This window comes from Neolamprologus multifasciatus, chromosome 19 (assembly GCF_963576455.1).
Source record: "Neolamprologus multifasciatus chromosome 19, fNeoMul1.2, whole genome shotgun sequence".
Classification (NCBI taxonomy): Eukaryota; Metazoa; Chordata; class Actinopteri; order Cichliformes; family Cichlidae; genus Neolamprologus; species Neolamprologus multifasciatus.
In genome coordinates, this window is record NC_140457.1 from 2,106,451 (window position 1) to 2,121,923 (window position 15,473).

The window sequence follows — 15,473 nt, forward strand, 5'->3', positions numbered from 1 at the left end:
GGACGTAAAACGTACAGCTTATTGCACCAGCATGCATCTGCTATATAACTAGCATTAGCTTACAGCTTTAAGTGTTTAAGGTCTGTGCTAACTAACAATAAAGACAAAATGATAGTTTATTAAATTTTAATGACATTAATGCAGATTGTTTCGGTGAAGTTTAATAAACTCCTTGCTATCTAAAATATAACAGGACACCGGAGTAAATTCTCGAGCATCTCACACTTCTGATAATCAGCTGTCTGCTTGATGTTTATTCAGCTGTGTAAAAACTATAACTTTAATCTCAGCCAAACCGATTTACTCAGGAACAAATAAAATACTAAAAAAAGCCAAACAATAACATTTTTAAGTTATCTAAGTGACTTATATATCATGTTTAACCTGAGTAGCCAGGAGTCCGGTGTTCTCACGGCTCTAGTGAGCCTAGCCCCCGGCTAGCTATCGAGCTAGTGGGTAACAGACGTCTCCGAAAACGTTGGAGCGCTTTTGAAAATATGTGGTGTCTTGATAAACTGAGCAGATATTTGAGGTTTACACAGCTACATTCTCGCCTGAAAATATGTTAAACGTTTATTTTGTGACCCAAAAAGAATAATAAGAGTAATATTAAAACTAACCAGCTGCCGCCATTGTTGGAAACTGCGCAGGGCCGCGCTATGAATTCTGGGACACAGCTTCTTCTTCTTCTTCGGGGTTTAACGTCAGCTGGCATCCTTGTACATGCAGTGCTGCCATCTTCTGTTTCAGTCCGTTATTACACTCTTAAATCCTACTACTTATTCCTGCGTCTTTTGTGATCTTACAAAGCTTCAAACGACGCGTCGACTATTAAATTAGTCGTCGACGGTTTTGATAGTCGACGTAATCGTGACTAGTCGACTAATCGTGGCAGCCCTAATCTATAGCAGACATTATTACATCATCATTATGCCTAACAGTCACCTCCCTCGTCAGCTGCTCCCTTAAGGGGTCGCCACAGTGGATCACCTCCTTCCATCTCACACTATCTCTGGCACACCAACACTCTGCATGTCATCCCTCAACACATCCATGAATCTTCTCTGAGGCCTTCCTCTTCTCCACCTGTCTTGCAGCTCCATGTTTAATATCTCCACCAACCCTCCTCTGCATGTGTCCAACAATCACCTTCCAACAAGCTATAATGACCTTTGAATTATGCATGACATCATCATGTTGCCTAGCAAGCACCTAACAAATGGCCAAGTTATGTTAATTCATGTATTTAGCAGGTTACTTAGTCACTTCTATCCACACAAGCCTGATATGGTAGAAACTGTAAATATTATAGTTAAAAGCTCCCTGTGATCACATCAGTAGATATCACATGTATCATATCATACACTCAGATATTTCAGTTAAATTAACAATAAAGCACTGTTACAGCAAAGCGACCTTCACTTTGCTTCTTCAGGGTGAAGTTAGAGAGGAACACGTGTAAAGGAAAAGTAAAAGGCGGGGCCAGAAAAACAGGCACCAACTGCAGGGATGCGTTTGCAGGCTCAGATGAAGGACAAAGCTTTACATAGATATATAAAACAGGCTTTGATACCTTTACGTGAAATGTAAATAAGTCGGTATACAAGAGCAGATGTATGACAAAGACTTCTGACATAAAAGCACAGAGTCAGCCTGTGGGTGTCAGAAAGCCCGACAGAAAGACGCCATCCAAAATATCATAAAACTAATCTGACAACAAAGATTACATCTTTGCTTCTGCTTACTTTAGATCCAGCTTAACTTACATGAGATGTTTCTTTTACTTTACACTATAAATTTCATTGTAAACATCAGACTAAACTAAGTTATCATTTAAGCACCGAGCACCTGGAGAACAACTCTCCAGAGGTGAAAACAACACGATGCACAGTAATCACGGATAGCCTACAGCATCCACGGCTCCTCTGTCTCGCTCTGTCTGCAGACCTGCGTTTGGAGTATTTACAGCAAAGCAACTTAAAAAGAAAATCCGAGCAGCCCGGGTTTAGAAACATATCCTAACAGCTTCACCGCACGAAACTTTTTCTGGCTCTTCATCAAAATCCTTAAACTTTGTCCCAGTTAAAACTCGCTCTGCCTTGATTGTCCTTCATTAATGCCGGCTGCTTTTTTCCAGCTGATATATTCAAGTTCACTGCTCGGTGAAAAAAGGCCCGATAAAGATTTGGTTGTAAAGAGCTGGGACTTCCACACTCCACAGGCGAGACCAGTTGAAATGGGTGTGATGCTCATGCATTAATGTGACATTTTATATTTTGACAGAGTGTTGACACGAGAGGTCATATTTATAATTCCATTTAGAGCATGAGATGATTTACTTTTGTCTCTAGTCAAAGAGTTTCAAAGGCGCACAGCTGACAAGAGACACAGCCGCTCGACTCTCTGCTCAGCAAACTCTCAAAGGACAACCTTTAGAAATCGTCATCAGTGCTGATATCAAACTATTTCTATTTACCGCCAGAGAGAAAAGGTCACTCAGGACACCGGCTCGCCATGCCTGAGGGCTACACGTCGGTACAGTAGCACTGGGAGAATTCAGGGACGCCCGTCTGCACGCGTTATCCCACCACAGCACAAAGGTGATTAAATGACTGCGGCTGGTTTGCAGGTATGCACAGACTTCCCCAGACACAAGGACTCACACACACACTTGGATCTCATGCCTCATGTTTTATATTCATAAAGCAGCGTCTCATCCGTCCCCTGCACTCACTCTGCATCCCTCTACTCAAGCCAGAACTATTACAGCTTCATTCACAAAATGAACTGAGGTATAAAAACTGAGGCAAACACATGAAAAGAAGTTAGATTTGTGTGCACGGGCTGGTGAGAGAAAGTCTTAAAGTGAGAGAAAATGCAGGGACATGCAGATACACATCGGTCACAGAGAGCGGATGAATAAGAAAAGAACCTCCTGAATGTTTCAACGTTTACTTTCAGTCAGACTGGTCTACATTCATCGCTGCTCTTCTGCCTCCGCGTTCACCAAAATGACATCGCTGCATGCAGAAATGCAACGTTTGAAGTTTGTGCTGCATCTTCAAATAGATTATGAGAGCCTTATCGTGTCGCTGCCAAGGAGCCAAAGTCCACACGAGCCACTCTTTTGTGTGGGCGCAGAAGCGAGTGCACGCTTGTGCATGCAAGCGAAAAAAGAAAAAGCGACCTTCAATATTCAAAGTGCTTCTGGGAGGAAAACAGTGTCAGTTTCCAATTACTTTTTAAAAATGCAGGCAGTGGATTTTAATTAGGCAGCCTGCTTTTTAAGTGGAGAAGTCGCCTGTTAGGATGAGCAAAGATTTCTCAGTGAATCATCGAGCTCTCATCGAAGGGCTGAATTGTCGCCGGGTAAAGCAGAGGTGGCGGTGTGAACGGGGTAAAAGGTGGGGAAGTGACACGTCATTTTTCAGTCCAGGCCTTACATTTCTCATCTGCCACCTGCCAGGACGGACAGACGATATATGGTTATGTTAGATACTGCGATCACATGCAAATCTGCACACAAACAGATACTGACACTTGCATTTCATGCAGTTAGCTTGGTGTCAGACCGCTTGCTGTTTTCAATGAGAGAACACGGGGCGGTTTGCAAAGACCCCACATAAAACATTCAGAAATCACATTTTCCACATATGTCCTGCTATACTATGCAATGCACAGACCTTCAGCTCTATATCTTACACATCAGTGTCTCACCGAAGCTGTGTCACTGAAGGAAGACTAGCTGACCGCTACTGTCTAAAAATAAGTGCTTTTGTATTATTGAGCAGGAGCGCAGCATCGAAGAGTATCCAGGTAAAACTTTTAGCCACTTGTGCGAACAGCAGTGACTCCATTGAGCTTCTTTAGCATTCCAATAAACATGGCCCCCTATTTTTAGCACCTCTGTGATTATGATGTCTGACTATGTGAGCGCTGGCAGCCAGCACTTTGTCACTCACAGCGCGTGCTGAGTAGTCTGCATTTGCTATGGATTCAGCAGCAGCGTCGTAGCGGGCGTCCTATACAACTTTCCTTCTTTTTGTGCTGCTCAGTCAGTGGAATCTGTCAGAGCTAAGACGTCGATACTTGCGGCTGCACTGAGTCTTAAACAGCATCATTTGTCAATGTACACCAAGAGTGATGACAAGCTTCTTTTTTTGCACAAACATGCAGTTAGCAAGTTCTTTTTTCAGCATGACCAGCGCTGTTAGAGGATGACTGCTACACCACGAGCAGCCTGCACCTCTTACTACTTGTTCATTAAGAAGGCTTGCAGGAGGTGTTTATGTGCTATTCAGTGTGTTGTTCACTGCAAGGAATTATGCAACATGTTTACCTAAATCAGCATAATTTACTACAGAGTAAACTCATCCATTGGCTCATTTTTTGCAAGCTTTTTGGAGCTTCACTCTCATTCAGGGTTGCCAGTTGCTTTGGCTCTGTCAGACACAGTCAGTGAAGCTCATCCACCCACAGAGACGGCAGTCAGCATGGCACATACAGTACTACGTGACAGTGCACAAAAGGAGGAGTCTGGCTGAGATCAAACCTGACACAACATCCGTTTGAGAAGTTATCCTAAGCTTTTCCTGCCTGAAGTGCTCTTCGTGCAAGCCTCCTCAGGGATAAATGCAAGTGGAATGACATGCGAGAGCTATAGCAGAGGAGCGGTGATCAGACTCCACATGCAAAGCATGCAGAAATCATATTATACTTGGGCAACTGTAATCAGTGGTCATGATTAAACAAACCAGCGCTGTGACACTTAATATACTTTAAAAATAAGAAGAAGAAAGAAAGCCAGACGCTTAAAAGCGCCACACTTCTAAGAAAACCTTGCTACTGAACTGCTCACACACACACACCTATTTGTCACCACTGCATACATTTTCCCATTTACTGTAAGATGACTGTATGCCGCGTTTGAATGCTGCACATTGTCACATTTCATGACTTCAATGTGTGCTGAAAGATTAAGAAAAGAGAGAGAGAGGGAGGAAATACCTTTTTCAGAGCTGACATTCTAGGTGGATCCTCCTCCTGCAACGCCCGTTCACATGCTGAGGTCCCAAGCCAAGTTTGATGGGTGCGCAAATCTGAACTCAGCCCGGTGCTGATGCTGAGCCATGAGGCGCCTGTTTAGTATTCTCATCTCGCCTGCACCCCGTCCTACAGCTGGCTTGGTGTGCGCACGCCCAAGCCGCTGTTATAACAGCTTTCAAACGCAGGGGGCGCTGTAGCCCATTGGAAAGAATAAAAGTGGACATTAAAAAAACGTATGTTGCTCTGGTAGTCTGATACACCTGCTCAGATAACTAATAACGGTTTTTATAATCATTTTAGCTGGAGTCATTGTTCGCTCTACAAATCCAGACCTTCTTGAGTCTTTTTCCTTGAAATACGCAAGGCTAATGAATATTATACTATAAACGAGGTTGATTCGTCTGCCGATGTGAAGAATAGATTCGAGTAATCCCATAAATACATATCATTAAGTATATACAGAGAGCATGTGTTTGTGAGGACTACGTGCATTTTAAACTGGCCGGATTTTGAATAGAAGTTGGCGCAAAAGGAAGCGAAATCTCTCTGTCGTCACAGTGCGCGTGTGGTAGCCGGTGAAGTGCGCGGTTCAGCAGTTTTGCGCATTACTCTGGGTTAGTGGGGTTTGCTGAAGAAGCTGGAGCTCTGTGGCGACGATACTGACAGATGAATATCTCTGATCTTTAAGTTGAGCGGGACGTGCGCGTCAAGCTAGCTCATTTAAAAAGCTGCTGTAGCATACTTGCTAGCTAACTCAGCTAGCTTGATAGCATAGTAACTTCCTAGCTGACTGCAGAGTTGGAATTCATGTTTTCTTTGCTTCGACTGAGGTGGATGTTTGAATATGGCACATAGGAAAGAAGGTAAGCACCGCCAGAAATAACTCAGCTCATACAAATACACACAGCTCGTAACTCTTTAGCTCGCGAACGTAGCTAAATAACGTGGCTAGCTAAATCTCGCGTTAAGTTGGTTTCTGTGTTGTAAACAAAAGCACGTGCTCCTCTGTCAAGCCCTAAAAACACTCGTTGACTTTGGAAGACGTACCTGAGAAGACAGGTTTTGTTTTTTGGTGATTCATATTTGATCAGCTTTTATTAGTTTTTATGTGGTCACGCTCGTGTGGACATCTCAGTCCTCTATGTTCTGAATAAACGTACTCACTGACCTTTCCTTTTGTTTTGACGGTTTAGGAAAATGACAAAGACTAAAGCTAAAGACTGGCAGTGTACTCTGAGTTTATCTGAACTGTTTGGCATCACAATAAGTTTGTAAACACAGTGTTCATTGTTAGGCTGTGTTATTGCAGTCACAAACAGCATGAACATCACCTGTTTCAGTTTTCACAGTCAGCGGGTTACATCCTGTTTTCATGCTTCATTGCAACATGGACTATATCACATGTAGCCTGAATATGCATAATTAACACAACTTGTCTTTGTGTCACTCAGTGTTCCAGTCAAAAGTTCTCCAGAAGCTTTACCCTGCCATCCAAGAGGTGGTGACGGAGCAGAGCCCACCACAGATTGTAGAAGCTCTAGGCAAAAAGAAACATCTGAAAAGCAAAGCTCCTGGAGAGGACACGGCCTCGGGTAAAGTCATGATAATTACTAACACGTTCCTCCCTCCTTTGTGTTTCAGTGCCTTACTTTATTTGCCTTGTGTGTTTCAGGAGATGCAGTGAAGAGACAGAGCGCAGCCAAACCAGGCAGGCGGATGTACACGGTCCTTCCTCCTCCTGCAGACTATGATATACATTCAGAGGAATCGGTCTCACTACAGCAGCTAAAAAGCATAAATAGCGTGGAGGAACCAGCTGGTATGTTGCCCATAATCTTACATTTATGGACTTGGCGCTGTGCACCATAAAGCTAGGAGAGATTTATGTCATGGGCCTCCTCCAGGTTGGCGCTCTGTAGTAATAAAGTTACTCTTTCTGATTGTCTCTGCCACTGTTGTTGGGGAAACACAGTGAAAATCAGTCGTGTTCTTTAACTGAGGAGAACTTGTGCAGGTGGTGAGTGAGCCTGGGTGGCTCTGTTTTCACTCCGATAGGCCGATTAAATGTGCTTGTCGGGGCAAACTTGCATAATTTATAAAGGAGATATTTAACTATTATTAATAACATGTTGGAGGCTGAGTTGTGAGCTGATTTATGCCGAGCTAAAATCTTCTTGACCTGCGATGAGTCGAGCTGTCTGGCAGCGGTATTCAAGGATGAGTCACATGCTCTGCATTTGATATGGATCATTTAGAGACTGTTTGTTTTATCTCCTCTCTCTATTGTCATGAAGCACCAAAGTGATGAGGCTGTAATAAAAGCGCCGGCTCGTTACACCTCTGTGCTCGTCATCTTCTGTAACTCAGACCGTCGTTTAGCTGAAGAGCTTCTGCTTTACCTCAGTGAAAAAAGGGATTTGCTGGCTTACACAGACCATCGTCTGAGGGTGGCCGCTGGAATGACTGACAAGGTTAAGTTTGATTAATTGCACTCGTAAGTGTAACAGTTCCTAATTGAACACATTTTCGATTTAGTGGGTAGCGAGCCTTCAAGGGAACTGCAACCCAGAGCTGTTTAAGGTCAACTGGAGTTTCTGCAGAGGTTCATAAAGGCTTCAGTGTAATATTTTACAAAGAGGAGAGTTGATGTAGTTGATGTGGTGTAGAAAGAGAAAAGCTGTGCTAGTCTTGAATGAACAGATCTCTCTTCACATTCACTTTAGCTGCAAAATGTAGAAACGTATTTCTACATGTTTTGAGAAACGGACGTCTATTTTAGTTCATCTGATTTTGGGATTCCTTTGGATCCTCGAGAAAATCTTGTTTCTGAACAATCAAAAGGAAAGTTTATCTTAACTTGTTATTTTCTTTTAATTGCATCAAATTCTTGGACTCTGTAGAGCAGCTTGCCGTTGTCATCCTTCAGTCCATCCTGAAACTAGCAGTTTCAAATCTTCTTCTTAAGCCAGTCACTTTCTGATTGGTTGACTGTCTCAAACAGAGGTTTGAACAGCACGTGGGCGGGGCTGCTATGCTCACAGACAGAGCAGTGTGCCTAAGGTGATTATATTAGGATATTCATTCTCTCTGACATCAGACTCATCCAAGACTGGAAAGAAAAGAAGCATTGAGATGATTGTGACTCGCAGGGATTACTTGTGCATACAGTGATATATATATATGCGTTACCATAGCGACCAGAGAGCATTAAGGGGCAGAGAGGAGGACGTTACTCTCAATGATGTTGGCGCGTTTCATTTTATTTTGTTGTATTTATCTGCGACACCTTAAAGGCCGGACCGTGAAAATATTGTGTGACATCAAACCGCTCCGTGGCGCAAAAAAGGTTGGGGGCCGCTGCTCTACCAGATGCCTGGGAGCTTGAGGGTCCTGCGCAGTCTCTTAGCTGTTCCTAGGACTGCGCTCTTCTTGACAGAGATCGCCGATGTTGTTTCTGGGATCTGCTGGAGTCACCGCACCGAGTGCTCCGCATCCTATTCATGTAACGTCTTCCGCTGGGGTTACTTGCGTAGTAGCATCCCAACAACACCCTGTTTTCGTCTCTTGCCCACCGATGCCTTTTTGTTCCAGTAGCTCACTTCTCGTCAGGGAGCCCTGGTTCCTCAACACCTGACGCAGACCTTGTTGATCCGGGCGGCGTCCGAGCCGGCCTGACTTCATATTTATCTGTCTCGCTCATGTTTGCGGTTGGCTGGCTTTTAAATATATTTATATAACAAAAAACATAATGACTTAAAGTAGTCTATCATTTTAATCTGTCACAAAATAATCATTTAAAATGTTTCTAAATTAAAAAAATGGAGTATTTGCATGTCTGATATGAGCAGTAGCTTCCTTGGTTTGTATTTTCCTTGCATGTCGGTCAGTTCTGCTCTGCCACTGTCACTTCTGCTGCTTTGTGTTCTGGCTCCAGTCCACCGCTCACAAACGGGTCGCTGAGAAGTCGCTTCTTTGACCTCTCTGTGCTTCGTGGGTTTTTTAAGGAAAGGGGAGGTGTGGCGAGCTACAGAAGATCCAAGACTGCTGTTTGTGGACGGGTTCTCCTTTGAGGTTTAGTCATTCGGTGATGTGACCGCGGAGATTTTAGCAACGTGATAATCGCAAAAGAGAAAAGCTGAAAAATGGAAAGCCCAATGAAGCTGCTAAACTAAAGGATGATTTCCATAAGGTGGGAGGAATGTGTTAATTTTCTCTCACTGTAAAAGCTCGTGCATCACCTGAGCACCGTCCTGTTAAATGTTCCCTTTGATTTAATGGAACGTCTCAAATTGCCGGCTCAGAATGAGCGATGGTCGTACTTGCAGATTTGACCGTGTCTTTTCAATCAGAGGCCACACCAGATGATTTCGCTGATTGAACTGCAATCAGTGAACAAGAGGGAACATCTAATTAGTGGAGTTAGATTGTGCAGTGATTGGCTGAAAGGAAAGCAGCCGTCTCCCAGCTTTCACCGTAATGGACGACGCCCACCTCCTGTTTTAGCCATTAGGCCCAGAGTGCAGGTGGATACACGATTCATGCTTTAACAATGTGAACACGATCTGACCTCTTAAAATCCGATCTGTCCGGATCACGGGATCGTGGATTCAGTTAAAGACTGTTTTTAAAACTAATGAAGAGTTTAATCTGTTGTTGCTTCTAGAGAGCGACAAAGTGCTGGATGAAGAGCAAGAGGAGGAACAACGGAGGAGGAGGAAAAGGAAGAAGAAAGCAACAGTTTGTCAAGACTCTGGGAATGACGAGGCAACTCCAGGGAGCGAGTCCGGCACAGGTCAGAGTCAGACGGCGGGGGATGAGCGAATTAGCAGGAACAAGAAGCGAAAGCTGAAGAAGAAACGGCACAAACAGAAGCTGCTCTCCATGGGTCTGATGCCTCGGGCCACTGCGCTGGAGTTCACGTATCAAAAAGATGGAGAGGAGGAGGAGGAGGGGCAGGAGGAAGACGAGAGGAGAGCAGCTGAGGTGTCAGACTTCCTCAGGACAACGATGGAAACGTATTTGTCAGATTGTAAGTAGGGACCACTTGTACTTGCCTTCTTGGATGAAGCTCATGTTCTCAGTATTACACCTTGTAGGCATCCCTAATGCTCACCGTGATTTTAGTTGCTAATGTTTTGTTTGTTTGGATTTATTTTGGATGCTAATGTGCAAAAATCCTACACTGCATTGTTAAATGCTCATTACTGAGAAATGAACGTGTTTTCAGTGAAAATGAAAGCCTTCCATACGTGTTAGAAAAGCACGAAAATGAGAGAAACTAGTAACAAAGTTATTTTTTAATGTAAATAAAGTTGAGTCTTCTTTATATTTGGTCAGTGCATGATCACCATGAAATAGGCATCTATTGGTCCTTTTGATGTTTTATAAAACGCTTAATTTGATGTTGAAGGCTTCTTTTTAACAGCCCACTTGTCCTTCCTCAGCCTCGTCGCGTGCTTCCACGATCCCTGACCTGTCTGCTACAGTGGACGGCCTTCTGGGCGGCAAACCTAACTCAGTCCTGAAGCAGCTGTACAGTCTCAAGACACTTGTTCAGCAAACGGACACAGAAAAGCTCGAAAAAGCTCTGCAGGAGCTCTGCAGCAACTCCTGCTGCATGTCTGCAGGTCAGTAAAAACTCACAAATACAGAGATTTTTCCTTTGAATGACAGGTCTGTGTTTATTGTTGTGTCGCTGGTTCATGCATCCACGCCTACAGTAGGCTCTTCTTGCTGGAACCTGCCCGAGCGCTTCGTCGGGCCCGTCCCTGCAGGTTAACGCTCGCCTCCCAGTGTTAGGGGGCAAACGCCGATTAGGATTGTTTGCGGGTTACCTGCCCTGACTTGTCTCATTCAGCCTTCACCTGTGCGCACCTGCCCCTGACTCAAGCTGACCGTGAGTAACGAACATGTTTTAACTCGCCTCGACTCTCTCAACAGTCAAAATAGCGCCGACGTCCCCCGACGCGGTTTCATCTGCCGAGTGTGTGTTTACGCATTAGGCAGCTAGCTGGCTGCATAATAGGATCAGCAGGGACTTTTCTGCTGTCACACGCACAAGTGCAGGCATGTGAGAATGAGACCGAGAGACGAGCCAGGGGATTCAGGCCAACGCCATGTCGGCGGCCACAAAGTGACGCTTGTCTGCCCCTTCCCCGTAACCCTGACGACGCTGTGTAAAAACCACCATAGATCCTGCCGTCCCCTCTCCGTACAGCTGCTCCACAGCTGCCTGAAAGCTTTTCTAACCCCCCCGTGCTCCCAGCTCTCTCATAATGAGTCATGCTTCAGTTCGCTGTTTTTAAATGCTGCTGTTTTTAATTCCGGCGTGCCGGCAGATCGCGTCGGAGCAGACGAGTGTCTGTCGAGCTAAACAGCAGGCGCACTTTTGATTCGCCTGCTATGGTTCAATCTGAGTGTAGGCCCCGGCCTTTCTGCTGCATCTCGCTTCACATTCATCAGTCCCCACAGTACGGAAATGTAAAACAATTAAACTTCTTAATAACATCCATCATGTTCAGGGAGCATTCGGTATTTTAAAGTAACCTACATTCAGTGACTTCAGCTAATCCATGTGCATGCGTGCTTTTAAAGCCCCTCAGGTGAATTCACTAAAGCTCTCCTCACTCTGTCTACCCTTGTAGTGGCAATCAATTGGCTGCAGCTCTAAAGCAGATTTCCCTTAAGCATATTTTGCTGCACCCTGGAGTTTCTCACAAATGACATTGGATAGACTGCTCCGCCTTTTGTGTTGTCCATTTTGCTTTCTGCAAAGGCTAAATATATTCTTCTAACAGTAGCGAGTAAAAGGAATTTGTCTTGTTAGGGGTTTGGATACGTGCAGGCGGGGGGAAGGAAGCAGATTTTGATGCATTATGCCAAAAATACACCAGCAAGTGAATGTCTTTTGTGAGTGTTCCTGTGGTTTTGTGTTGTCAGCAGTAACTGAAATGTTTCGCTCTGTCTCCTTGTGTTTGTAGAGGAAACCGCAGCAGTCGTTACACTCTTCCAATACTGGATCACAGACATTCTCCCCATGCAGACAAGATGACTCGTGCTTTCTCCAACACACCCATGAGACTGCCAGTCGAACAGACGCAGAGACACAACTGAAGAATAATTTCTACCAAGACTTTTCTTTTTGCTCGTACACAGCGTTTGTAAACGATGGACTTCATTTCAATGCATGAAATGTTTTATTAAATTCTAAATATGTCAGTTTTGAATCTGTGCCCAGTCTATTCTTACACCGTCTCCTCCGTTTGCAAGAGGAAAACAAAGCCGGTTAATCCTGAGCCAGACAAATCCTTCCGCCCATCCTTAGTAAGGCCAAAGTTGTCTTTATCGACCAAACTTTTACTTCGCTACGCTTGTTTAGCGTTTCTGTATGCATTTTAAATAAATGAAACATTTTATTGGTGTTAGCCTGACAACCCCCCCGTCACATCTTACCCCCTAATTGCCAGAAGAGCAAATGTCAGTTCTACCTCGAGCATCAGTATTGTTTGCAGATGTTCGACATTTAAACCCAGCCGTTAACCTAATAGCTGCTCAATTATCTCCAGTACACTCCCCACCAATCCATTACTGCTCAGCTGTGCCGTGCGCCTCTTCATATTTGCACTTCTGGATAACCACACTGAAATGATGTCTTCAGGGCAGTTCTCCTAATGGGCTGTATGCATATATTCATTATGCTGGTGAATGATAAGGGACAGTAATTAGTGCCATTACATAATCCCCAAAGCTACTCTCCTTTATCTAACTATATGCTAAATATGCCAGCACATTGTTGTTGATGGACCTTTTAAACCAGTACCACCCAGGGAGTCGGTGGCTTAACCTTCTGCATCACAATACCTGTCTGCAGCTCAGCTATTTTAATGCATTAACCTATCGTGCAATGCCAAGGGACGAGTTCAGGAAAAGGACAGAGATTTATCTCAGCTGGACAGTGACTTTTTGATGGCATGAGGGAGAGCTGTCTGCCGTGTCCGGCTTTAGAGGAACAATTGCTCCAAACCGGGAATGCACCAGTAGACACCGACAGGTTATATCATACACTGATACACACCCTGAGTGTATGCGTGTATGACTGAACAATTAGCACGAGGGCTGCCATCTGTGGCCTCCATTCATGGATGGATGCACCAGGTGCTGCATCTGATGGGAGCTCATGGGCTCATTATGCAGACATTAGCCAGAGGAGAGAATAAGGGCACACATGCTTAAGATAATATAACAGTGCTCATTCAGAGATTAGTGCATTTCCTCAGCCATGCTTAATGGCTCCAAGGATTGCAGTCCAGACCCGAACGTCTCAAAGACTGTAAGGTGGATTGTTTTTAAGTTCAGCTCGGTATAAATCCTAACATCTTTGATAATCCCCAAGGATTTCCTGCACTTCTGAAAGCAGGTTACTTTTTCCACACGTCCACAGAAAAGTTTAAACTTCTAAAGAATTGAGAGATATCCCTGGATTCGAGACAGCGAGGCTTACCGTTTGTCTATCCTCTCAAAAGTGGCCCGTGAGCCAGTTGCAGACCTTTTAAGGGAGTTTTTGTGAAGGTTGTGTGTGTAGCTACTCAAAACACGACTGATCAAAGCAGAGCTAACCTTAATGATATTCATAAATGCAGCGGATGTGAAGAAAATGGGAAGAGCAGGACATCTGCTAATCAGAAGGTTGGTAGTTTGATCCGTGATTGCTCCAGTCTGCGTCCTCCTTTTCCCCAGATTTGAAGGATGGGTCGGTGTATCCTTCGTGGCCCAACCTTTCCCAGAATTCAGCCAATTCCAATGGTGGCAGCTACTTAGTTTTAATAAACTAAATGATATATGAGTCACTTAGAGCAGCAGTCTCCAACCTTTTTTGCGCCACGGACCGGTTTATGCCCGACAATATTTTCATGGACCGGCCTTTAAGGTGTCGCGGATAAATACAACAAAATAAAACTAGTACCGGTACTGAAAAAAAGAAAATTTATTCATAACACACGTGAAAAGACCCAGGAAAACCGAGTAAACGATAAAAACGATAACAAAATAACACTGAAAACCGATAAAAACCCTGAAAACTATACATTTCACACCTGAGACTCAACTCTCGCGGCCCGGTACCAAACGACTCACGGACCGGTACCAGTCCGAGGCCCGGGGGTTGGGGACCGCTGATTTAGATAACTTTAAAAAGTTATTGTTTGGCTTTTTCCAGGGTTTTATTTGTTCCTGAGTAAATCAGTTTGGTGAGATTAAAGTTATAGTTTTTACATAGTTGAATAAACGTCAAACAGAAAATTGATGAAACAGAAGTGTGAGAATTTACTCCAGTGTCCTGATATATTTTAGATAGCAAGGAGCAGATGGCCGAGTTTATCCAACTCCACCAAGACAATCTGCAAATTTCATTAAAAGTATAATAAACTATCATCTTGTCTTTGTTTTCAGTCAGCAGTCCTGGTTTAACCCCATCCTGACGTTCATATTCGAGGTTTCCTGGGAAATGTCTCTGTTTAAATATTCAATAGAATATCAGTTTGTGATTTGACATTTTCTCACACAGCATTTTAAGTGCTATATTGTCTCTGTGCTTAAAGCCCGGTGGGCATCACAAGTTTCCATGACATCATGACTTTGCAGTATTATTGCCAGAGTTTGAGATTATTCATGGATGCGTGAGTCAGGAGGCACAATTGGTTCCTGTTACTAGAGACGGGAAGAAGGTCATTGTTGGTATGTTGGAGAATTCCTCCCGTCCACCGAGAGCGACGTTATCAGCGCAGCTACCTCATTATAAGACCTCGCTCTGCACCCGGGACCCCGAAGCCAGGAAGGATATTAAAGCTTAAAGAAAGTTGCTGACGCAGCTGGAGAGGCCACTTTCAACATCAACACACAAAAACATTCAAATCAACTCACTTGGCAGACTTAAATGGGCTCTGGACTGTAAATGACTTCACCTCTTCAGTGTGGGCCTTTTAAAGGAAATGCTGAAGTCAGAAGTGCTTTACAGCTGATGCTAATGTGCCTGCATAATCAACAAGTTCCTATTCATCATTTTTGACTTTGTTTTGGCATCAAACTGGAAACAACTCTGAAATTATCCATGCATATTCTGCATATAATTCAGACACACATCACTACACTCTTGATACATTTTATAAAAACCTTAATTATGTTTATAGTTTGATTGAGGTGCAGAAATTTGCAAAACAGTCGCACATATTTAAATATGATTTCGCTCAGTTTGTATTCTTCGGCTAAAGAAGAAGCGAGGATCACCTTTCCCTACACATCCACCCGTCTGACTTCTTTGTCCCTGTGTGCCAGCTCATGTAATCCCCTTAGGCTCACCACCTGCAGCTGTCCTATTATGTAAAGTCAGGAAGGAGACGTTATAAGGGCTGACCAGACTGTCCTGCCTCAGA

At 44.0% G+C, this 15,473-nt stretch overlaps 2 protein-coding genes across 6 annotated transcripts in view; one reads left to right on the plus strand and one right to left on the minus strand.

The window, feature by feature from the left end:
• Positions 1-5,269, minus strand: part of dlgap2a (discs, large (Drosophila) homolog-associated protein 2a) — a 188,481-nt gene extending 183,212 nt beyond the window's left edge. For all 5 annotated transcript variants that reach the window (XM_085143735.1, XM_085143732.1, XM_085143730.1 and 2 more), the window contains exon 1: positions 5,008-5,269. In XM_085143735.1, the coding sequence (XP_084999861.1) occupies positions 5,008-5,025 (18 nt within the window). In that variant the 5' untranslated portion in view covers positions 5,026-5,269. The remainder of the gene's footprint in view (positions 1-5,007) is intronic.
• A 71-nt stretch (positions 5,270-5,340) lies between these two features.
• erich1 (glutamate rich 1) lies at positions 5,341-12,264 on the plus strand. The gene is made up of 6 exons (XM_085143754.1): positions 5,341-5,909; positions 6,498-6,638; positions 6,719-6,865; positions 9,710-10,075; positions 10,491-10,673; positions 12,027-12,264. The coding sequence occupies exons 1-6, from the start codon at positions 5,891-5,893 to the stop codon at positions 12,095-12,097; spliced, it is 927 nt and encodes a 308-aa protein (XP_084999880.1). The 5' UTR covers positions 5,341-5,890; the 3' UTR covers positions 12,098-12,264.
• Positions 12,265-15,473: the final 3,209 nt, after the last annotated feature.

What these genes read in the sequence shown, in the direction of transcription:
- erich1 (XM_085143754.1), top strand. An exon ending in TGGAGAGGACACGGCCTCGG is followed by an intron (nt 6,639 to 6,718) that starts GTAAAGTCATGA and finishes TGTGTGTTTCAG; the next exon opens with GAGATGCAGTGAAGAGACAG. An exon ending in GGAAACGTATTTGTCAGATT is followed by an intron (nt 10,076 to 10,490) that starts GTAAGTAGGGAC and finishes GTCCTTCCTCAG; the next exon opens with CCTCGTCGCGTGCTTCCACG.